General features: G+C 36.7%; 2 protein-coding genes across 2 annotated transcripts; both read right to left on the bottom strand.

Annotated features, from left to right (window-relative positions):
- Positions 1–4295: 4295 nt before the first annotated feature.
- Positions 4296–7960, bottom strand: LOC104221572 (glutaredoxin). The gene is made up of 4 exons (XM_009772650.2): positions 7683–7960; positions 7303–7391; positions 4742–4840; positions 4296–4649 (listed from the first exon to the last, which is right to left on the bottom strand). Exons 1-4 carry the CDS (start codon positions 7784–7786, stop codon positions 4564–4566), a joined length of 378 nt encoding a protein of 125 aa, XP_009770952.1. The 5' UTR covers positions 7787–7960; the 3' UTR covers positions 4296–4563.
- Positions 7961–11394: 3434 nt separating this feature from the next.
- LOC104220662 (uncharacterized) lies at positions 11395–24765 on the bottom strand. Its single transcript, XM_070171199.1, has 13 exons — positions 24228–24765; positions 23128–23263; positions 22257–22393; positions 21807–22008; positions 21260–21498; positions 21066–21177; positions 20745–20889; positions 20453–20595; positions 20194–20363; positions 19194–19490; positions 19061–19116; positions 18426–18637; positions 11395–12718 (listed from the first exon to the last, which is right to left on the bottom strand). The coding sequence occupies exons 1-13, from the start codon at positions 24432–24434 to the stop codon at positions 11541–11543; spliced, it is 3234 nt and encodes a 1077-aa protein (XP_070027300.1). The 5' UTR covers positions 24435–24765; the 3' UTR covers positions 11395–11540.
- Between the last annotated feature and the right edge of the window lie 331 nt (positions 24766–25096).

Raw genomic sequence — 25096 nt, 5'->3', positions numbered from 1 at the left:
GTTACCCGGTTCACAGCCTAGAGTAGGAGGTGGCAGGATTGCGTACCACGGTCCCTGACTTAGGTACACGGGTTGATGTGGTGGCTGCCCAGCAGGTGAAATCGGAGAAGAAAAAATTGGGTTGGCTGAGAGCTCTGGGTCGTGCATGCAATCTGAACCCGGAGACGGTTTCAGATCAAGAGTGATCAATCAGGGAAATTCCTTTACCTCATTGTTCATTATTTTGTATGCCATGAGGACATGTCTTCCTTTTAAGTGTGGGGTGGGGGATACTTCAATGTATGTGTATATATGTATGAACTTGACTGTTTTATGTTTTCTTTGTTTTTCTTGATCGTTTTGTGGTTTTGAGTAGCAGTCAAATTAGGTAAGTCGACTTGTCCCGACGACGGATCTCTTTCGACGGGGTTCTTGAGGGACTAAGTCGACGTGAAAATTTGGAAAAAAAATAGAAATATGTTGGACTCTTCCTGATGAAGGATCTTCTAGACAGTTTTTTGAGGAAAGTAAGTCTAAAGAAAATATTAAAAAGTTTTTTTGTTTGTTTTATGTAGTGTAGTAACTCCCCCTTGGTTTTTCTTTGGGCCACGGTTCTTTTCCAAGGATTTTGCTTGAACTGGGTATAGTTAGTTTTTTTTTGTTTATGATGTTTCTAGTTCTTTGTTGGTACTTATGGGCGATGAGGTGAAGTAGGAAGAGAAGCCCTTAGCGTTGAAACACCTAAACACAGTAGGCACTAGAGTGTGACACTTAGTCTCAGTGGTTGATTCTTGTTAGAGTGCCTTAAATTGTATGTTTGTAACTGACTTGAGTACTCAAACGAGAGTGTCTTGATAAGACAATCTGGAGTGAGTCATGTGCCATGTGTGTGTGAGTTGTATTGCACTCTATGCTCTGCATTTGATGCCTAGAACTTGCCCCGTGTGTTTGCAAAGCGAAAAAGTAGCTTTATTCAGTCTTAGAAGTGATATAGGCATGTCTTTGCTAAGCCAGATATATAAAGTAGACCCCACCTAAATGTGATACATCATAGTTAACCCCGTTGAGCCTATAAGCATGTTTCTTTGGCAACCACATTACAAACCTTACCCAATTGTTTGAACGACCCATCTATTTGAACACATTTACCTCTCATAAGCACTTGAATGGTTATGAAATATGCAAAAGTTAAAGTGTGGGTGGTGGTTTGGTTTTTGAGTGGAACAAATGAAATAGAAAAAAATGTGCAGTATTTTGAAAAATAAAAGAATAAGATCCACTTAAAAGAGAAAAAAAAAAGAGAAAAGAAAATAAGTAAATGTAGTCCTTGATAAATGGTGACTTGATACAACTGCACCTAATGGAGTTTGAGGTATTATAGATAGAGTGTGGTGGAATATCTGGTCAGACATAAGTATGGTTTTGAATGCAAATGTGAGTGTATTAAAAGTGCTCAGGGAGGTTAGTCACTATATCCAAATATATCCTACCCTTCCCTTAGCCTACATTACAACCAAATGAAATCCTAATTGATCTTAGACTGAATGGGCTCGATTAGTAGAGTAGTACACTACGAGTAAGCATATGGTGCATCTGTGTGGCCTGTGAATTTTCTTTGTGAGAGTGAGTGAATTTTCTTTATCTAAGTTCCTAATTATTCTTAATATTATTATTTGTGGAACAACTCTCTTGTGTGATGTGAGGGCATGTGATTCACGAAGGAAATGTAAGTCTTGACCTCTGTATAGAGTAATTTGAGTAAGTATGAATATTGCACGGCACGCCAGAGTCGACTCTTGAGCCAAAGATGGTACACTACTAGACGTAACTTTGGTGATTTGTTCTTGGTGTGATAAGATAGGGAAAAGCTTAATGAAGGAACCTTTATAGAGTATGGTGGATTTCTCGGGGAGTAGCAATGATTTAAGTGTGGGGTGTTGATAATAGGCTAGATTCGTGTAGTTTAGCGACTATTTATGCCCCAACTTGACTATGCTTCACCAATTTAGGATAGTTAAATGACGATAAATTGGCTCTAATTGTGAATTTCATATTTTGCAGGAGCAAGTTGTGCTTATGAAGACTTAAGATAGTGTTTGGAGCTAAATTAAAGCAAGGGAAGCCCCTCGGAGCAGAGTACGTATGAAAGAAGGAAGGAAAGAAAAGATAAAATGCTGAACCACTCTAGCGCGGGCCTAGCGCGGCCTTAGCGCGACCGAGCTAGAGCAGAAAAACGAGGCAGAACACTCAGCAATATGCGCGGCCACTAGCGCGGTTCGAGCGCGGCCGCGCTAGTTAAATCCAGAGCGTAGAAGTTCAGGGGTAAACTTGGAAGTTTGGGGGTAATTCCACTTAATCTATAAGAGGTCCAGCTCGCCCAAAAAGACATTATCAAGGTTTTTACAATTTAGTTGAAGGCAAATAGAGGCAAGAGGCAAAGACGATAATTCGACATCGAGTTCTACCTTTCTTCCTTTTGTATTTATCATTCATGATGAATTTTGTTGTTGTTATGATGAATGCGATTATGAGTAGCTAATTATTTAGTCTAGGGTTTTGATGGAACCTGTTGAGGATGAACTTCTTGTTGTGTTAATATAGTTTGCCAAGTTTAATCTCTATTTGTTCTACTACGTTCTTGTTGTAGTTAATTAATAGGATCCTCAATTAGCTGTGTCTATTTAGTATGTATTACTCGGGAGAGAGTGCATATTTAGGTAATTGTTGAACAAAATCACTCCCAAAGTATATGAGGAATCAATAACCGAGGGTTTAAAGGTGGGATTAGGGATAACGAAACCTTGGGTGCGATCTAAAGTGAGCTGTAATAAAAGCCAGCTAGCGTAACTCGGAAGAGTGCGTCTAGTAAATTGTCGTAATTACTCGGGAGAGATTTACGGTAGTAAAAGTGCTCATGATCGATAGAGACGATTAGACAAATCTATGCGAAACATAACAAGAAGGAATTCCGTCAATAGGGGAAATCATAACCTTAGATCCTTCTCTTATTTGTTTACAACTCAGTCATAGTTAGCTTTTAGTTTACTTAACTTCATTCAGTTATAGTTAGTAAAAATATCACCAATTGTTATTCAAAATATCTTGGGAAGTTGATTACGAAGAATTCAGTGAGTCTGACAAAAGTAATTGGTAGGTTAATTCCCTGTGAGATTCGACTCTAGGCTAAATACTCGAATTATATTTGCAACGACCGCTTGTCCTTTTTATAAGGCATAGTTGGGCGTGATCTATCGTTTTATGAATATAATGTTTGGATAGATTGTATTGTTTGTTATTGTTAAATACGTAATATTTTGCTGTTTGGTTTGACTGTATTGTACTGTACTGTAACTGATAAGTTTACTAAAATACCCTCAATTGTTTAAATATTAAATTTATCAAAAAATATGCATAACAATAATTTTAAGAAACAAAACAGAAAAAGACAAAACACCTTAAGAAAGCAGAACAAAGGAATGAGACAGAAGAAGCCAAAACAAAGGAGCACAACTAATTAGAATTGAGTTAAAAACAAACTAGGAGAAGAAAAAAAAAACAGAAGGCGGCAAAACACCTTTAGCATTGGCGGCAGAAGTTCTGGAAAAAAAATAAAGTAAGTTACAGATTGGAGATTTGGAGTTAAAAGAGCAAAAAAAAAGTTAAAGGATAAAATAGAATTGTAGAGTAATAAGTTATGGCATAATTGAAAAGAAAGTAGGAAACACTCCCACCAACCAAATCGGTTATTTCAAAAAAAGGGATTATTCATTGTTCTGGAACAATGGATTTAACAATACAATATAACCAATTTTAGTGAAACAATCAAAATAAATATTGTTTTGGAATAACGATACAACGGGAAACTACCATCCAAACAAGCTGTAAACGTATATCGCCCTCGGAAAGTCACATTCTAGCTTTCCCCAAAAGGAATCTCCCAGTAAAGAGAGAACTTAGAAGTTTATTGTTGCATTTCCATGGTAATTCAAGTTTTGACTTGAGAATATCTATCATATTAAACATACAACTATGACTGCAATAAGATGAATAAGCAAATTCATGAAATAAAAAGGTTTTGCTATGAACGTCGTAAGGATTCCTCCCATCTGCCTTTCAATGCTAACATTTTTGTACTACCTATATTTTTACTTTTTCTTGTGAGTTCATAAAGAAAAATAAGAATCAAATAGTTCCATAGAGATTCTTTTGGTTCGATTATAGCAGCAAAGGGGTTATAAAGGAGTATGCAAGGCATGCATGATGTAGTTGTAGCATCATTCTATAGAACCATATATAGAAGGGAAGCAAATTCACTCTTGTCGGAAAGAGAAAGGCATATGTAACGCGAAATCTACAGTATATACTTCTCACACAGATGGTAATGTTGCAGCAGTAAGTTGAAAGGGAAAAAGGTAAAAGGAAATGTTTAGAAAACTTGGGACAAAAGAGAAAATGAAACCTGAAATCCAATGCCTTATTAAACAACCCCAACTAGAGGAGGCCCGAGGCCGTTAAAGTTACAGCAACAGCAACCTCAACTTCATTTTTATTGTCAGCTTAACTACACTGTATAGATAGATGTGTTTACACTTTGGCAGAAGTGTTGGGAACAGCAGCAGCATCCTTGAGCATGGGAAGTAGCTTTCCCTGTTGATGCTTCTCTACTATGCCTGCAGAATAAGAAATAAATGTCAAAGCTCCGGGTAAGTTTTAGACGGAAGGAAGAGATGGTGATAAAAGAGGACAAGTTGATGATTCTTACTGTCACAGCCACCAACATGTTTTCCCCCAATAAACACGTTTGGTACAGTCCTCTGCCCGGTCCATTCAAGTAGTGCTTGTTGCACCTCATTTCCATCACCTTCAGATAAACAAAATTCACCAAAGAAATTCTCATCGACTATAATGCGCAACTATAGGGTTCAGGAACTCTTTGAGTAAACACACATTTTGGCAAAGCTAAACTAAGCCAACAAGTTCAAGGTATCCATTAGAAGACCCAATCTCCCAAACATGTTCTAGCCAGTGCTTCTAACATACTTCAAATCCAAATTTAAATTCATAAGGCGCTAGATGGCAATGCTGAATGCTTATAAGCAGGAAGATTATAAACAAACTGCTAACATTGTGCACTGGAGCCATGCCTCCAGTGTCCCACACCAAACACTTATACGAAATTTCAACTAGGATACGGTAATAATCCGTGTTTTGCTTAAAATGATCATGGGGCCAGAAAGTTCCTTTCAATGGGTACAAAATACTTTCCATTTAAAAGAAGTATCATGGTAACCAACAAAACATTTATAAAAATCATTTGTAATTCTTAAACCTCTAGCATTTAAGAGTGCTGAAAATTGAATACTTAATTCATTCTAAGACATCGACAATCAGACCATTACAACTAAATACATAACACTCTTTTTTGCCTAATCTACTCTATCTTCGAGCCTTGGTGCTTATAATATTTTAGGAACAACATTCCTTTGCAAAAGGAGGTCGAATACCTCTTTGGTTCTCTTAAGAAACTCTAGGGGTTAATTCCTAATACACCCATAGAGAAGACATCCAAATCTTCTTAAACATTTCCTTTTTCAATTAACTTAGAGATAGAACAGTTGAATTACTATAGAAATTGAAAAAGGAATGAAAACAAGACAGTGGAAGTGAAAGGAATCTTGTCACGAGATTTCTATGCTTTTCTTAATTGCTGTTGAAAGATAGGATGTTGGGTGACAAAAGGATCATATATAAGATGTTTACTAGAGAAGTGACTACTGACTAGGGCTGTGCATAATTTGGTAAATACCGAATTACCGTACCGAAATCGAAAATTTTGATATTTGATATTCGGTATTTTGGTATGGTATTTAGTTTAAGTTTTAAAAAAAAATTGGTATTAGGTATGGTATTTGGATTTTAAAATAAAATACCAAAATACCGATACCGTACCGAAATATATATTATATTACACAACACATATTATCAATTATAACATAAATATAAAAATCTAAAATTTTCCTTTCCTTTATTCTCTAAGTTCATCAATTAACCCTAAACAAGTGACAAGACATTTTTATTGATCAAATTTATGCTTTTATGTACAGTTTTCTCTCTATGGGTCGGATATTTGCTGGTTTTGGACAAAACTTTTGTCAATAAACATCTTCAGTTTTATATTTTTGAGTACTTTAATTAAGAATATTAGAGTCTATGGCTCTATGCACTAGTTAGTATTCAAACCGAATAAACCGAAGTTACCGAACCGAATAAACCGAAACCGAAAGGAGAAAAACCGAACCATACCGAATTTAATTAGGTAAGGTATTGGTATAGGATTTTAAGATTCTGAATACCGGAAATACCGAACTGAAGTGTCTAAATACCGTATCATACCGACCGACGAACAACCCTAGAAGTGACACAAGGAATCACAAAAGAAGAAGAAAGAGGAAATCTAAAACACTACCACCCCACCCCAAGAAAAATAATTTTTGCTACTAAGCACTTATTCCCTTCCTCCCCCCCCCCCCCCAAAAAAAAATAAATAAAAAGGAAAAAATTAAAAGAAGAGAAAGCTGGTTCTGACCCTAAAATGATGGGCACACCTTGAATATTCAATCAGATATCTCCTACTAGATTGGGCACACCTCAACTATTTTACAGCATACCTGCTATCCCTCACCCAGCACAAATCTGTCAACCAAGCACAAGTCTATGAACCAAGACTTGGGCAATGAAAAAAAAAAATAGCATATGCTTTTCATTTCAATTTATGTATCTTTGTTTGACTGTGAACGAAGTTTAAATAAGAATTCTAATACCGTGATCTTCATATACCACAAATATCTTTTGAATGTCTAAAAGATGTCATGTCATTCCTATGAGGAGGGAAAAATGAGAATGTCCAACCTGAGAACTTACGAAATATAAAAAGGTGACATTCTTTAATAAATAAAACAAGAAGGTAGCACCCAAGGGTGAGAACGATGAGGTCTCGGGTTCAAAGCCAGCGGAGGGGAAAACACTAGGTGCATTCGTTACCTGGTAACTGTTGCATACGTACTATAAGGCATGCATTCTATACATTTACTAACCTTCCTCTTAACAAGTGAAACTAATCAGCTAACAGAAATTCAAATTTTTCTGCTCAATCTCAATCTTTCAGTACTCAAAAAGAAAAGGAAAATAGAAGAGAAAAAGCAGAGAGGATCTTTATTGCATCTTGAGATAAAACTAGATTTAGGGGGGATAGAAATCACAATGTTTTGCAGCAATAAGGATGTATAAAGAACATAGAAGCAATTTCCATGTGGAATGACTCACTTTCCTGATCAAGTTCAATAACTTTGAAAGTAGCACCAAGTTGGGAAAGAAGCTGCTTCACCCTCGTGCAATATCCGCAATATGTTTTACTGCACGAAGAAAAAGCAATTAAACAGCATGGAGTCATTATATCCTGATATTTTTAATGCTAGAGAAAAAAAGATCGTTTTCCTAAAATTCCCCTTTCCTCTCCCGAATCTTGCAATAAATAAAATAGGCCAAATTCTCAATAAACCAGTTCATATTCCCCATTTTTTTTTGAAACATAAAAAACCAAATTGGAAAAGTAAAAGATTCCTCTTTTTATTACTACTACTTAATAGTTTTAAAATTGAAACTGAAATCAAGAGAGAAACCCCAGAAAAAGTAGGTAATAATACCTGAAGACGACGACGGGGTTAGAGGAAACGATCTGTTTGGCTTTGGTAAGGGCTATCTCCATTTGTTCTTTGCTAATCTGAGGTGAACTGAACAATGATCCCATTGGGTCTTTCCTTTATATACAAATAGATGAAGGAGTTCAAGTTTTAACAGGTGTTGGAAGTTGGGTTTGCCTTGCTGTTGCAAGATTGCCACAGGTGGCTTTTTCTTTCCTCCTTTTCGGTGCCACTCGATTTTCTCCTTTGGAAACTTTTTCATCGACAAAAGGTAAGATGGCATCTATTTCTTCTGATTTGCGTTTATTTTAGGCCGAATATTTAAATGCAGACATTTAAAGTTGGCACGATCTTTTATTTAGACACCTGAACTTAAGAGAGTTCCTATTGAGCACGTATAACTTTGTTCCGATTAAACACTTCTTGCTGAGTTAGCACATAGAGTGAGTTTCACCCAATATGGGCGCGTGAAAAGCCCAAAAAATAGATTTTTTTTATTTTTTTTATTTCCTTCTTCTTTTTTATGTCCACCATCATTTCCACCATTGTCTCCTCCACTTTCCGTCATCTTCTCCGACTCATTTTCCTCTTCTTCTTTCGAATCTCATACCAGATTCAAATTCAGCCGAAAACAAAAAGTTCAATACAGTAGTACTTTCTTCAAAATTATCATATAAAATACAGTAGTACTTAGAAGCACAATGAATGGAAATAGAAGAGATTCTTATTGGAAAGGAATATGATAGTGCTGAAGCACAATGACATTTGTTTGTTTGTTATCAAGTCCTTATTTGTTTGCCAAGGAAAAGTTCTTGGCAGAGATTCTTGGTTATTTCCATTCCTTTCAGAACTGAAATGAAGAAGAAGAAGCAGAGAACTGAGACTAAAACGAAGAAGAAGAAGAAGAAAAATGAATGGAAATAGCTTGAACTTTTCCAATGAAAGCCAAGAATATCATTGTGCTTCAGCAGACCCAAAATGAACCAATCTCACTCAAATCTTCACCAAATGATTTAAAACTTGAAATGAAAACTCTAAACAATATCAATACCAAGCCCCAGTGATCAATTCGAACAAACAACCGCAAAATCAAAAGACTTAAGTTCGTCTTCTTCGTCGAACAATCAGTTCAAGTTTCGAACCCAAAACCCTAGAAAAGCAGTTCAAATCAAAGCTCAAATCTTCAGACCTCACCTCGTATCAGCGTTTACAACCAAAAACTCGAACACCCAGCCAACTTCGAACCCTAATTTTCAGATTTTCAAAAAACCCAAGTACGAACTTTTCCGGTGAAATCTAAGATTTTGCAAAATTTTGCATTTGTTCTGTTCGATTTGGAACCCTGAAACTCCATTTCCGGCAATGTGGCCTAGAATTAAGCCAAGCCATGATTATGGGAGTACTTTGTTTTGCAGATGAAGATGGAAAGGAAGGGGGTGGGGGTCGTTGGGGAAGATGACGGAGGGGAGGGTGGGGTGGGATTCTTGTTTTTCTTTTATTCTTTTTCATTTTTCTAAAGTCTTTTTTTAATTGTTAATAAATCCATGTGTCTCTATCTTATTGGTTACCCTGGCGTGTGAATTTCACGCATCTATTACGTATGGATGCCTAAAAATTTTGTGTCTAAATGACACGGTAAATACATGGTTAAAATGTTCAAATGAAACAAACTTTAGATGAAGTGTCTAAATGAAAGATCGTGTCAACTTTAAGTGTCTTCGTATGTATTCGGTCTTTATTTTAGGCATTCACGGCAAAACCCAAAGGATTCCAATTTGTTTTTTGGATAAATCAACCAAAAAAAAATACTATTCTAAAAATGTAATTTTACTTTTACTTATTCATTTTATCAAATTAAGAGAATTTCTTTTTCTTGTTTTATCCTTATTATTAGCTATTCATTCTTTAAATTATTTTTTAATATTCTTTTAAATATTATTATTATTATTATAGGTAAAATTATAAAATATATATTTTTTTTTTAAAGGGGCGTAAAGTCAAAAGTAGACAGCTAAAAATAAACCGAGGAAATAAGAAAATGACTTCGTCAGTTTATTTGTTTCGTTTGCTGCTTAACCCTCTGTCCCAATATACTTGTGCACTTTCACAAGTTAAATTTAATACCATTCACATTCATTTTATGTAATTTTTATACGTGATTGGTAAATTTTAGACCATTTCGTTTCATGTAATTTATCTTTTTTTATCTTCTCATTTCAAAAGTTTGTTAAAATTCTACCAAAGCCAAACTTGACATGAAAGACGAATTTAGATAAAAGTTTTATGACAGAGAATACTTACATGGAGTAAAAAGCACACACTTTCATGAGAAGTGGCGGAGCGAGAATCTTACATAAATATTCCAAAAAAGTTCCAACTTACCAACTTCTAGCTATTAATAATAGACTTACCAAAACTAGTCAAACAAATATAAAAATTAAGAACACAAACAAAATAAGGTTCTTTCTCTCCAAGAATCACACACAAAAATCTTCTTCCATATTTTTAAGCGGGATTAGCAACATTAGACACAAGATGAAAAGAAATTTTGTAGATGAGGTAGCAAATAAGGTAATGAAATACATTATATATATACAAGATTCCAAAAATCTAAGCAAAAAATAACTTTTTTCAATGGGTATGGTTGAGATTCATTGAAAACATATAGATGAGTCAATATACAAAATTTGAAGAATATTGGAGGTGATTTGGACTGATTTAGTATCAAAATTTGTAGTTAAAATCGAGTTCAAAAAATTCTTCTGCGACACATGTATCACGCATGTATCTCACACGCATATATACATGGATATACGTGTGATATACATTTGATACAAATATGATACATGTTTGATACACAACATATCATTTTTTTCATATTCATCTTCTACTTCAGATTTTCAATTCAAACCACGTCAAAACTCCACCAAATCATCACAAAATTGAGTTCAAGCTCCTTAAGATGTACCCAATCTATTCTAATAACACCTACTCAAAAGAAAGTAAAAATTTGACCTTTTTTGTCTACAAATAGCTAATTGGCTAATATTTTAGGAATTGACCAATTTTTGTAATAAGCTACTTATAAATGGACATAGCTGATATTTTCCCTGGCGGAGCAACATGCACCCAAGGAGTGTCAATCGACACCCCTTCGTCGGAAAATTACACTGTTTAGCTTGGTAATTTTTTTTTAAAATATGTATATATACTATATAATAACACCCCTTGACTTTTTAGTGAGTTTATTTCTTTATATTTTGACTCCCCTTTATAAAATTCATGGCTCCTCCACTGTTCATGAGTCACACTTTAGCCGAGAAGATGTGTCTGTCTGGTCATTAGTATAATTTGAGGTGTCCATCTGATCGTTGAGGACAACTTAAAGGGGTCGCTTATGTATTTCGCATTTACTTTTCATAGTGCTATTGTTTCCTTGAAGAAAGGTGAAAAGAGTACTATATGAAGCATATTCTTTTCCCCCTTTTCTTTGTTTAAACGACAATTTATTATCCAATAAAAAGACGAAAAGATTTAGTGTAAGACAGGAATATTCAAGTTATGACATTGACATCATGCATTTATATTCTAGAGCTACATATTGATACATTCTATGATTCCAACAATCCTTATTATGGAAATATAACATAAACCTGCTAAGCACATAAGCTCAAAAACAGTCAAGCAGGGGGAATCCAGGATCAACGTCAGAGAGTTCAGAATAAGTGTTGTATACTTTAATTTATAGCATACAGATACATTGTTACATAGTTAAAGCAACAGGTCCAAACCCGCTTTAGATGTAGTCAAGTAACCAGTAAAGCCAGAATATATTACTCCATTGTATATTGAATAAGATGTTTATGACTTGGAAGCAAAAATAGCTTCTAAATCATTGTGCAATCTTCTTGGTTTTGACTTGAAGTCTGCTGATGCATCCATAGATGAGCTCCCACTTCTCTTTGTATTCCACAATCCGCTCCATCTAACAGTACTTGTTGAGGGATCACTTGGCGTTGCCTTACTGTCTTTACTAAAGCTGGACTTTGCTAGTTCTCTTATTCGCCGCATCCATGCTTTATCACCTGAGCTCCTACTACCAGAACTCCTATTCCTGTCACCAGAAGAAGTAACATCCCCAGTTTCCTTTAGTCTGTGGTCTAACAACGCAGACCCACTTTCGAGCTTTCTGATCAATCTTTGAGGAATGAAAAACAAAAGGAATCCAATTGATGCTGCTTTCAGACCAGAGCAGAAAGAATTGTCATCAGGACCGAGTCGCTTTGTCTGTCTGTATAATGCATACCATTCATTTAGCAGCTGGACCAAAAATGCTATGAAGAAAAGTGCAAGCATGGCGATTCCAATTTCGGTTTCCTTTCTTGATGAATCTCTTTCTAAGAGAACAATGCAAGCAGCGAAAATACCTACTTCACAAGCAACTGAGATGATCTCAACAAGCTGAACCTTCTTTTTAATGAAAGGCTTCTTCAGAACCATAAAGAATAGCTGGAAAGAAGTGATGCTAAGCAGGACAACTATCGGAGTTTTTGAAGACCAGTTCTTCAAATACGTACCAGCCACAATTCCAAGACAAACTCGCTTCACAAATTCAAGAAATGTGAAGTATATTCTTAGAATACCAAACAACTTCTGGATAAAAGGTGCTTCTGCATCTTCCGTCTCATCGTCTGTTGCAATGACTTTGTCATTATGCTTGCTAGGATTTCCTCCTGTAATCTGAGAGAGCATATACTTTGGTGGACCCCTTAGGTCCTCAAACAGGGGGCCAAACATGATTAAATATTTAGAATCGCGTGATTTTTTCCATGTCCACTGACCTCTTTTACCAGGACCTAGGGTAACTCGGATTAATTCTTGATACCAATGGAATGTCTGCCCAACTTGGTGTACCTCCTTATACTGAAGAAGCTTCCCTAACGTGATTCCAATAGAAAGGAACAACAGCAATGCTAGCAGTAGAAATGATACTAAACTTAAAAGTAAAATGCCAACAACAATTCCTGCAGTTGATCCTCCTAGAAGAAAAGAACAAATTTGGGAATAATCAAATCTTCAAGTGATGCAGAAAGAAACTATAAAATGCGCAGATCCATTCTAGTAGAGAACATTCTTATAGTAAATGATAGATTATCTCCATACCAAAAGATGTATCTTGATACTAGAAATATTTAGGATCTTAATAAAGCTGTTAAAGACCTGTAGCCCTAGAGGCTGGATAGATTTTTAGATATATGCAACCGTGCCTAATTTCTAATAATTGATGTGGTTCTCCTTTTTACAGACAGGGAAAAGGTTTGCAATAAGACTTATTATCTGCATGTCCCCGCTCCTACACGGGGAGGGTGTCAGGAAGAGAGAATGCTAAGGTAAACACTGTTGCGGAAGCCAAATGTATATAGTGTGAATAAGTCACAACTATTATACCAAAAATTATGACAGCCACCAAATAATAAATAAGACAATAAAGCAACAATAAAGGGAACACCAGAATTTACGAGGTTCGGCTAATTTTGCCTACTCCTCGGACACAACCAATATTTTATTTCACTCCAAAAATACAAGTGAAATAATACTAAAGAGAGAAGATACAAATGTCTTAAACAGATGAGAAGGCAAATGAGAGGTGTGTTTAAATCCTAAACATTAAGCCTTCTTTTATAGGGGGAAAATCCCCCCAACTTTTGTTTTCCCACCGATGTGGGACAAACATTTTGTCAAATTCAACAAATCTCCACCTTGGCAAAATTCCACATCTTCAATTTTCTCTCAATAACAAATTTTGGTTGTGTCTTCATCTTCAATCTTCAGTGTTCAACAATGTTGATCAAATCCAAACAATGTTGAAACTTGATCGCAGTCACCACCTTTGTCAGCATATCAGCAGGATTCTCCGTAGTATGAATTTTCTTCACTGTGACTCCACCTTCTTCTATGATTTCTCGTACAAAATGATATCGAACATCAATGTGCTTCGTCCTTGCATGATAAACTTGGTTCTTCGCTAATTGAATAGCACTTTGACTATCACAAAAAATTGTGATACCTTTTTGTTCAACACCAAGCTCCTTTAGCAATCCTTGAAGCCAAATTGCCTCTTTCACAGCCTCTGTAATAGCCATGTACTCTGCCTCTGTTGTAGACAAAGCAACTGTTGACTGCAAAGTAGACTTCCAACTAACTGGTGCCTTTGCAAAAGTAAACACATAACCAGTAGTTGATCTTCGTTTGTCCAGATCACCCGCAAAATCTGAGTCACAATATCCAACTACAGACTGATTGTCTTCCTGCTCAAAAACTAACCCGACATCTACAGTATTATGAATATACCGTAGAATCCACTTCACAGCTTGCCAATGCTCCTTCCCTGGATTGTGCATATATCTGCTAATAACTCCAACAGCTTGTGAAATGTCAGGCCTTGTGCAAACCATTGCATACATCAAGCTACCAACAGCATTTGCGTATGGTACCTTTGACATATACTTTCGTTCAACTTCATCCATTGGCGACATAGTAGTACTTAGCTTAAAATGGGAAGCAAGTGGAGTACTAACTGGCTTAGTCTTGTCATCTATGCCAAAACGTTGAAGTACTCTCTTCAAATATTCCTTTTGAGATAAACAGAGTTTCTTTGAACGTCTATCTCTAATTATCTCCATGCCAAGAATTTTCTTTGCCTCACCCAAATCCTTCATCTCGAACTCCTTCTTCAGTTGAATCTTCAACTTATCAATTTCTTCCAAATTCTTGGAAGCTATCAACATATCATCAACATATAGGAGAAGATATACAAAGGAACCATCTTTAAGCTTGTGCAAATACACACAATGATCGTATTTGCTTCTCTTGTACCCTTGCCGCAACATAAACTCGTCAAATCGCTTGTACCATTGTCTAGAAGATTGTTTCAATCCGTACAACGATTTTTCAAGTTTGCACACCATATTTTCTTTTCCAGCAACTTTGAATCCTTCTGGCTGAGTCATGTAGATTTCCTCCTCCAAGTTTCCATGTAAAAACGCAGTTTTTACATCCATCTGAACTAGTTCCAAATCCAATTGTGCTACTAAAGCCAACATAATTCTAATGGAGGAATGTTTTACAACTGGAGAAAACACTTCATTGTAATCAATTCCCTCCTTTTGAGCATATCCTTTGGCCACCAATCTTGCTTTGTAGCGAACATCTACTTGGTTAGGAAATCCTTCCTTCTTTGCAAATACCCATTTGCACCCAATTGCTTTCTTTCCCTTCGGGAGATTGGCCAATCTCCATGTATGATTCTGATGAAGGGACTGTATTTCATCATTCATGGCAATCCTCCACTTATCTTCTTCTGAACTTTGGACAACGTCTTTATAAGTAGTAGGAACATCATCAGCTACAATTGAGGTTGCACAAGCAACCGTCTCTATGAGACGAACATGTTTCGTTATTGTTCTTTTTGGCCTGCTGGTTGCTATTGATTCAAGTTGTTGTTGAGGTTCCTGAGTTGGAATCTCCTCTACTGGCTCTCCTTCTAGAGGATAATCTTCATTTGTTTCCTCCTCTGCTTCTTGTGTAGGAAAAATAAATTTTCCCTCAAACTCCACCTGCTTAGAAGCACCTTTATTTTGTTTGGTATCTTCTGTTACCTTATTTACCATAGCAGATTCATCAAAGGTAACATCCCTGCTGAATATTACTTTCTTTGTCATAGGACACCATAAGCGATATCCTTTGACTCCAGAAGTAATTCCCATAAAAATAGCCTTCTTTGCCCTTGGATCCAATTTTGACTCCGTCACATGATAATATGCAGTTGAGCCAAACACGTGCAAAGAGTTATAATCTACAGCAGGTTTTCCATACCATTTTTCAAATGGTGTCTTGCCATCAATAGCAGCAGATGGTAAGCGATTAATGAGGTGGCATGCATATGTAATTGCCTCAGCCCAAAATTCTTTGCCCAAGCCAGCATTGGACAACATACACCGTACCTTCTCCAGCAAGGTCCGGTTCATACGTTCTGCCACTCCATTTTGTTGTGGTGTATGTCTAACAGTGAAGTGTCGGATGATGCCATCATTTTCACATACCTTATTGAAATGATCATTTTTGTATTCACCTCCATTGTCTGTGCGAATACACTTGATCCTCCTGCCTGTCTGATTCTCCACCATCGTCTTCCATTTGAGAAAAATTCCCAACACTTCATCTTTGCTCTTCATTGTATACACCCATACTCTTCGGGAAAAATCATCAACAAAGGTTACAAAATAGTGCTTCCCACCCAATGAAGGTGTTTTGGAAGGACCCCAAACATCAGAGTGTACATAATCCAAAATGCCTTTAGTATTATGGATCGCTGTACCAAATTTAACCCTTGTCTGTTTCCCTTTGACACAATGCTCACAAAACTCCAAGTTGCAAGCCTTTACTCCTTTTAACAATCCTTGATCTGATAGAGTTTTCAAGGATTTTCCTCCAGCATGTCCCAAGCGCATGTGCCATAGCTTGGTTGCTTCTGCCTCTTTGTCGTCACTGGATGTCACTGTCGCTGTCCCAATAACTGTACTGCCACGATAGCGGTACATATTATTATTCTTCCGATTAGCCTTCATTACCACTAGTGCACCGGAGCATACTCTCATCACTCCATTTTCTGCAATGATTTTGAACCCTTTTGATTCCAGGGCTCCCACAGAGATGAGATTCTTCTTCAAATCCGGTACATATCGAACATCTGTCAATGTTCTGATCATTCCATCATGGTTCCTTAATCGTATTGAACCAATGTCATATGAGGTAAGAGGGTTGTTATCCGCTGTGTGGATGACTCCATATTCTCCTTCTTGAAATTCCACAAACCAGTCCCTGTTGGGACACATATGATGGCTACAAGCCGAGTCCATCAACCATATGTCTGATGATGTTAATGACTCTGTTGTAACTAATGAGAAGTCTGAATCATCACAATCAGCTACATTTGAATCCATAATGGCCTTTCCATTATTATATTTGGCCTTATTCTTCAACTTCGGACAGTCTTTCTTCCAGTGCCCTTTTTCTCGACAAAAGGCACATTCATCTTTGCTGGGTCTGGATCTTGACTTGGATCTTCCCTTCTTTGTCCTCGTTTGATTTTGAGGACGACCCCTCACAAATAGTGCTTCTCCTTCTCCGCCCTTCTGTTTTTCTCGCTTTCTTTGTTCATAGCTGTACAAAGCCGAACAAACTTCTCTGAGAGAAACTTCGTCATTTCCATGGAGTAGAGTAGTTTCAAGGTGCTCGTACTCATCAGGAAGTGACGCCAACAACATCAAGGCCAAGTCACCATCATCATAAGTTGTATCCATATTTTGCAAATCTGTAACCAACTTATTGAAACTGGTGATATGTTCATTCATCGTGGTACCAGGAACATAGGTGAAGTGAAACAATCTCTTCTTCATGTACAATTTATTTTGACTGTTTTTCTTCAAAAATTTATCCTCCAGTGCTTTCCATAATCTACTTGCAGAAGTTTCCTTTGTGTATGGATATTTCTGCTCTCTAGCAAGGTAGGATCGAATGGTACCGCAAGCAACACGGTTGAGAATCTTCCAATCTTCTTCTCCAATAACATCTGGTTTCTTTTCTTCAATGGCCAGATCTAGCCCTTGTTGAAAAAGGACATCTAGAACCTCGCCTTGCCACATCCCAAAATGCCCGGACCCGTCAAAAATTTCTACCGCAAATTTCGCATTTGACACAATTCTTGTCATAAGCGAAGATGCCAATGATGACGTATTGTTGACACTTGATGTAGATTCTTCTTGTTTATTATCTCCCATATTTGACACAAATATTATTTAATAGCTGACGACACAAATCAAGATTATTTCCTTTCTGATGTAGAAGATCAGACTAAGCTGCAACCACAGAGCATACTCAGACAGAACCTTGACTCAGTTACCAAGATAAATCTTTTCTGATGTGGAAGATCAGACTATGCTGCAACCACAGAGCATACTTAGACAGTACCTTGGCTCTGATACCAATTGTTGCGGAAGCCAAATGTATATAGTGTGAATAAGTCACAACTACTATACCAAAAATTATGACAGCCACCAAATAATAAATAAGACAATAAAGCAACAATAAAGGGAACACCAGAATTTACGAGGTTCGGCTAATTTTGCCTACTCCTCGGACACAACCAATATTTTATTTCACTCCAAAAATACAAGTGAAATAATACTAAAGAGAGAAGATACAAATGCCTTAAACAGATGAGAAGGCAAATGAGAGGTGTATTTAAAACCTAAACATTAAGCCTTCTTTTATAGGGGGAAAATCCCCCCAACTTTTGTTTTCCCACCGATGTGGGACAAACATTTTGTCAAATTCAACAAACACAACTACGACAATTATGCAGGTAATATCTATTAGCTTCAGCAGTAATGATCTACTGGCAGTTTTAACTCATTGTGACAAAATCTATGCAAATCACAATCTTTCAGAAATCACAGTTCTAAGAGCTGTAATGCTTTGAATCTACTGACCTGGTCAATATCTGATTAAGGTAAGTAGCGTCTAACTGTTATAGATATGTACTGTATTGGGGATCAGTCACTACAGATATATCTCATCATTTTTAGATGTGAAAATTGATGTGTTTCAGGTGGAATGCACTCGTTGCAACACAATGCTATAGGGCATAATGCATAAAGGAACATAGTGCTTATGAATTGGAAATACCTTTAACTATATTTACTGAGACTTTGCAAATGCAAGGTATAGCCAGAATTAAAAGGAAGATCTCAAATCTTGGAAAGACCAAAGCTCCATAGCTCCACTTTTTTCCTGTGTCCTTTCTCAGCTTTAAAATAAAAAGGAGCAAAACATGAAGCAATATCAAGCTGCCTCCAATAACGGCTAACCAAAACATGCTTCTGTTAAAATCTCTCCACCTGGAAACAGCAGATGAATTTTTCATTTGCAGATGCTAAATCCATCTTTTGCTTAAAGGCTGATAAAGATATTTTCAAGTACATGCACTTGATCGTCCTTTTCTTTTTTAACTAAAACCTAAGTCCCAGTACCTGAAGCATGGTCTCTATTTGTTACTTTGCATATTTAGTTTCCCAAAGAAGTGAATATAATTGTATCACGTATTTGGTGACAGCCCTAGTTCTGGTTTCACGTGGCCTGGAAGTAGCTTGGTTTACAAGTAGTAATCCTGACCTTAGTGCTTCTTGGTTAATTTTTGTAAAGAGGAAACTAGTTGAAAGTACACCTCAGGACATTGATTTACTGCATTTATCCAATGAATCGGGAAACTAATCACCTTTGACCACTTCAAAAGTGATACAGAGACATCTTTCGATACTTACCCACTTGAATATTGTGGATCCAGGATATACTGAGCTTCCGGAAGAAGATTCTGGCTCTGCCATTCAGAAGAGCATTCAACAACGCGATCACGGAACAAGTATTTATGTTATGGTGAAAGTTGCGGATTCTAACCTCGAAGATTGACCTATATTCCATAGGACTAAGTGGCAGCCCATATAATCCTGAAGCTTTGTCCACATTGTATTTGTCTGTTTTCTTTCCAAAATCATGAATTTTAGAGCCGTATGAATGTGAGTTTGTCGGGGAACTCGGTCCCATCATGAATGGAAACGTGCTTCCAGTTTCCCATGGGAGCCTCATGTAGGGAACACTCCATTGCAGGCCTCTAGCAAATTCGTAGTATTCAACTGGCAATGTAACTGGCAACCATCTCGTCAATGCAAATACCTGAATGTGACAAGCTATTCTCTGTTTCAAGACACAAAAAGAAAAGATGTGCACTCAGAACATAATGTAATGGATCAATCAATCTAAGAGTGCTATTTTGATCTCAAAGATTTTGAAAATTTCAATGAACTTAATGGACATAAGATGCGTGGACATTTCCAAAAATGTATTCGTCCACATTAGAGCCTTCTGATATTGCTAGTGAGAGAACATAAACTCTAAACACTACCCAAATAAATCATCAGCAGAACTCGATCTTAATGGTATCTATGCCTTATGACCCCTTTTCATTGGTAGCTCAGCAATGGTAGAGCTGTTGTCTGTTCAAAATATTTCTTGCTCCAACCGTTGAAAATAGCAGGTCGACGTATTAATATTTTTTCGGAAATTATGCTGCCAGCACAGAGATACTAAAACTGGGAGCTAAAGTTATTACTCTGAACTCTACAAAAATAAAAAAAGAATCTGACTTGTGACGAGGTATCTGTCACACTGGAATTTGTTTTTGGAGAAAGCAAATGATTATTCCCTTCTCATGGTGTTGCTTCCGAGAATACATCTCAGGAACAAAGGACAACTTCATGAGCTTCACTAAGAGCCTTAGAGTTCTAAAATTCAAGATCTTTCATATCCTTCCCCATGTATTTAACAACCAAAGAAGTACCCATATAGACTGCAGACCTATACGAGTCTAACATAAAGTTGTTAAGGAAGGGGTATTTACAAAAAGATTTCTAGCAGGATCAGATGTCATAAAAGAGCTTGGTCTTGAGTATGCACCAACAGATTGGAGGCTCGCAGTTGACACAGTGAGGAGCCCTGCTGCAAAAGATGTTACCACGAAAGCAGCAGTTGCAAAGATGGAAAGCACTTGAGATATTGATGGTACAGTATCTGTAAAAGAGTAAAAGGAAATCATACATGATTAAAGCATCATCAAAGCAAAAGAAAGTGACCTTGAGTTTAGAACTATCGAATATTACAGTGCAGGAGCTGGAGAACATTAGATTGTAGGTTTCTGTTTCCAGCAACATCACCGGTTACATTTTCCGGGATGCTCACAGAAACAAAATCTTCCCTCGCTTGTATATTGACAATGTAAATGCTTCTACTCATTTCTTGAAAGCTGGAAATACATAAGAACATTAAATCAATGAGCCATGACTGGTACACGACAGAAATGATGTTATTCTTCCTAACTTGCTAAAGAACAAGCTTTATTTTACAGGAGAATCTTTTCACCGAGGAAGATCAGTATACAAGGAATCTGCTAACCTCTGCAAATGTCCTCCAGTGATGGACACATGTGAAGAATTAAATCCAAATACAGGCTTAACGAACTTTATCCATACAGGAATTTGCTCTTCACAAGTTCTCATCCTAGATGTTGTGCTCAAGCTGACAGCAGGCCGTTGCATATCTGAAGGTCCAATAAACAATTATATTTTGGAGAAACAAAATAACTAGCATATCAAACATTACCATGCAATCACATATCATCCTCATGTCAATTCAGCAGGTGGAAGTAGAGGCATTATCCTTTCTTTATTTAGAGGTGTCTTCAATGAAAAGTTTCTAACAGGCAGTCAAACGTACCGTATAGAAAAGTAACTGGAGTTACTGGAGCTACGGAGGTTCCCTGTCTGCTCAATAATAAGCTTGATCTTAGGCTCAATGTGACTATGGCCATCTGTGATATGCCTTTAATCTGGAAATGAACCAAAAAAAGGTATTATTTACAAGAACTGCAATGGAATATCAAATTGCAATAAACATTGGAAAGAACTAACCTGAAAGCCAAATCTACGTTCTCCCAAACTATTTCCACTAATGGGAGTAACCAACCCCTGACTTATGTTCAGAGAATTCAAAATTTCAGTAGATGAATTGACAATAGGTTCTGTAAAGTACAAATACACCTTCATGTTCTCAGTTCTATTTGTAGCTAGCACTGTTCTCGTTTCTCTGTCAATCTGTAGTAGCCTTTCAGGTATTTGAGTCCTTATGTCAACGGACACTGACCTTCTATCTGTTGAATCCAGTATCAAAGAGATTGGAGTCACTCCATATTGATCGGCACAGAGTTAATTGTTGATTGTTAATCTATTATCTTTATACACTAGGATTCGTTTCTACAGTATATTCATATTAAGATATCACATATTAGAATTTGTTTCAATTGTCACAGAAAGAAAGATGTCCCTTTGGATCATGAAATGGCAGGGCCTTCTAGAAGACTAGAACAATAATATAACTCTGAAACAGAAAATCTGATTCAAAAGGATCATCTCTAAAAGAACCGATATCAACATGATAAAGGTAAGGCAACTGACTCACCAAAATGCATAAATATTCTTGAATTTTCTGTCCTTTTAAATTTGTTTCCAGCAGAGTCTGAACAGAAGTTTTTATCCATTACCACGACCACTCTTCCATACTGATCACGTGTAGACAGACTCACGACAACAGAAAATTTAAGATCTGGCTCAATAACATTGAGTGTGTTTGGTACGACCTGTCCAGGGCCATAAACAAGAAGCTGCAAAGAGCACACAATTGATAACTAAGTTTTGAGCTGAAGAGATAATAAAAAAGGAATTTCCAAGAACCCTAGATCCCCTACACGACTCTTTCCATTACAAGGCAATTTGAGAATGTTTGCAGAGGTGAACTTCAACTAACGAAGGTCAAAACCTTGAAGAAAAGATAATTAGACATCATAAGAAACCAAGCTTTCATGCAAAAGACTTCCCACTGCCAACATATTTTAGCTTCTCATATACTTACATTGCAGGAATTCGTGGAAGAGCATCCAAAACCACCTTGGGTCCAACATGGCTCGCTGAAAGATATGTTCACTGAAACATTTGAAGCATTTGTAAAAGATGTTGGTGCGGTAATGTAGGCTGTAGGAGGAATAGTGTCTGCAGAAGAGTAGGGACATGAAATCAGGAAGTGAAACCATGAATGAATTTTTACTTTACCAGCAGTTACAACTAGACTTGAGTCCCAAACACACACACAAATACATCATGCTTAGAAAAGACCAAGTTTATTGTCTACCTGTCCGGCAACTGAAACATAAACAATAATTGATGATAACTGTGCTAGGATGCCTAAACAAGGTGAAAATTGGAACATGTAGCCTCTTTATTCAAAGTTTGAGCAAATGTCTTAAAATGGTTGAAAGATATTACACGGAAATAGAAGTTTACCTTGTCTTTTTATTACAAAGTGTTCCAAACCTATCTGGCTAATAAGAAGAAAGGGGCAAGCTAGAACCTACTCCTACCAGGTTGCTGGATTGAAGTAGTACATTATACATCAGCCCTCCAGCAGCAGAGGGTGTTCGATTCCCGCATTATGAGGAAATAAAGAGACAGAGAGAGGATCAGAAACTATGTAATGATCCAGAGCTCTCCTCATTTACCTTCTCTCCACTATTTGGTGATCTCTCCCCAACATATGTAATAACTAACTATGTTGAACAAAGAAGGATCAGAAACAACAACAAAAAACAACTTAAGCCTTAAAGACAGAAGTCAAAATACACCACCGAAGATAATGGTCGTTTTTATGTGCCCTAAGTGGTATTTAAGTATCATGAACTACTAGGGTGGCACCAAGACCATGAAAAGAAGAAAAGGTTGAGTGCTACCAACAGTCCAGTTATAACGAGAGCATCCAGCTCCATGAGATCCATTGGTGCAAACTTCAAAAGTATGATTTCCGTCTAACAACCGTGTGTACAAAATTTCTCCACTTGCACAAACTGAAGGGATGTGATCATCCAGCTACAGTAACAGTAAATGAAAAATTAATTAGTTGTGTAATGAAGCGCAAAAAACTAAACGAACAGAAAACTTACCAAGTTAAAAAATAAAAACTGAAACTCAATAAATGTAGAACAATCTTCAATAGGCAGTTGCACCCTAAGGATCAAGAGAGAATCTCTCTTAAAATGTGCATTTTCCTTAACTGCTACTTTTCAATATATTCTATGGATGTTATACAAGAAATCTTTCCTTAAACCTCAAGTTTATCATTGTAAGGTGCATATCATTTGACAGTAAGGTGGCCGCTTTCTATAATCCTTCGCTATTATCGACAGATATTTTTTATGTTTTCAGGGAAACAAGTCATACATATGCCTAATGGCTTACTATTGGCATTGCAGAAGCTTACCATTAAATGCTACTTACTACATATTTTATTAAAGGATTGAAAATAATGTAGATGGAAGTCTGCTGACAAGTGAGGATGAGCATAAAGATGGTTTCTCTCCTCTTCTTAGATAAAAATAACACTGATCCATGGAACCCCTTCTCTTCTTTCATTTTTTTCTCCTTGTACTAAGGTGGTAAAGTTAGTTTGTGCTCACATTAGACACTCATCTACTATCGACATCAAGTATGCGGAGAAGATAGTAACTGATAATGTTGAATTCAAGCTACGCGCTTGCGTCTTTAAGTTAATACTAAAAAGAGTTCCAAATCCTATATGTTTAAGTATCTCCAAATATTGAGCAAAATTAACTAAATAAACAAAATCACTCAAATTGGTCTTTTGCCTTTCAGAGAGAATGAAGTAGGAACCCAAAGGCAGAATCCTTTTGAGGAATAGCTCAAACAGGATATTCGTAGTGCATTCAGAACTCCTAAATTAACAGCAATTGTAACAAGAGCATGCCTGTGCTTTGCAATTAAAAACAAAAAAAAAATGACATGTAGACAACTGTTCTATAGCATGCAAACTGACCTTGCAATAAGTGGAGCAGTCCGCACAAATGTCACCATTGCCACTCACCAAAACTTGAAAAGCAAATTTAGCAAAATTCCGGTTTGAAAATGCGCGAGGTGTCCTCAATAACTTCAAAGAAACCTCTGAGCAGTTTACTCTGAAACTCAGAACCAGGAAAACCCAAGAAAGCAAAATCAACCAGCTGAAATATTTTTCTAGACCCATTTAACAAGAATTACATCTCAAATGCAGACGATCGATTTTGCATGAGTAAGTAAGTCAAGAATATGTAGCTTCACAAAACAAAAAACAAGAAAAAAAGGTTGGTATATATCATGAAAATGTGTAAAAGAGGTTAAAAAAGGGAACTTTGTAGAGGAACTGGGGAATGGGTATTAGTGGTGGAAGTTGAATGAAGCGAAGATATAACACATGAGACTGAGAGTGCAACTGTGAGAGTGAGTGAAGATAAATAAGAGAGGAAAAAGATTCCAAACGGGCAAAAAATTGCGCAATAAATGAAGACAAATGACAGGGACGTGACTGAGTTGCCATTTGTCTATGAATATGAGATGAGAGAGAGAGTTCTAAGAATTTTAATGCACTTGGAGAAAATGATGAATTCTGCTACAGGACAATACCATTGTCGAACTCTCCATTTGTGGAAAATTTAGCCTGTTAGGGACCTCTTCTGGAGCTCGTAATAAATACTACTAGCTAGTCTGTTTTCTGTTTCTCTTTAAGTGTCTTCAAACTCCGAATAATAGGAGTATCTATGACTTCCAAGAGTTACAGTTCAGAAGTAAAGTCTTAAAGTTGGATTCTTACATCTCGTTCCTTAGTTACAACTTACTAGTATAATCAATGAAAAAATATATTTAAAAAAA

This window comes from Nicotiana sylvestris, chromosome 3 (assembly GCF_000393655.2).
Source record: "Nicotiana sylvestris chromosome 3, ASM39365v2, whole genome shotgun sequence".
Classification (NCBI taxonomy): domain Eukaryota; kingdom Viridiplantae; phylum Streptophyta; class Magnoliopsida; order Solanales; family Solanaceae; genus Nicotiana; species Nicotiana sylvestris.
This window is presented reverse-complemented; position numbering and strand designations above follow the sequence as displayed.

Bases quoted from the DNA above. Each gene is read 5' to 3' on its own strand.
- LOC104221572 (XM_009772650.2), bottom strand. From the start codon at position 7,786: ATGGGATCATTGTTCAGTTCACCTCAGATTAGCAAAGAACAAATGGAG. The intron at 4,841-7,302 runs GTGAGTCATTCC...GTTTATCTGAAG, and splicing joins TATTGAACTTGATCAGGAAA to GTGATGGAAATGAGGTGCAA. The intron at 4,650-4,741 runs GTAAGAATCATC...CTTATTCTGCAG, and splicing joins ACATGTTGGTGGCTGTGACA to GCATAGTAGAGAAGCATCAA.
- LOC104220662 (XM_070171199.1), bottom strand. From the start codon at position 24,434: ATGGGTCTAGAAAAATATTTCAGCTGGTTGATTTTGCTTTCTTGGGTT. The intron at 22,009-22,256 runs GTAAGTATATGA...TGCTCTTTGCAG, and splicing joins CTTCCACGAATTCCTGCAAT to CTTCTTGTTTATGGCCCTGG. The intron at 19,491-20,193 runs GTAAATACCCCT...GTCTTGAAACAG, and splicing joins ATCCTGCTAGAAATCTTTTT to AGAATAGCTTGTCACATTCA.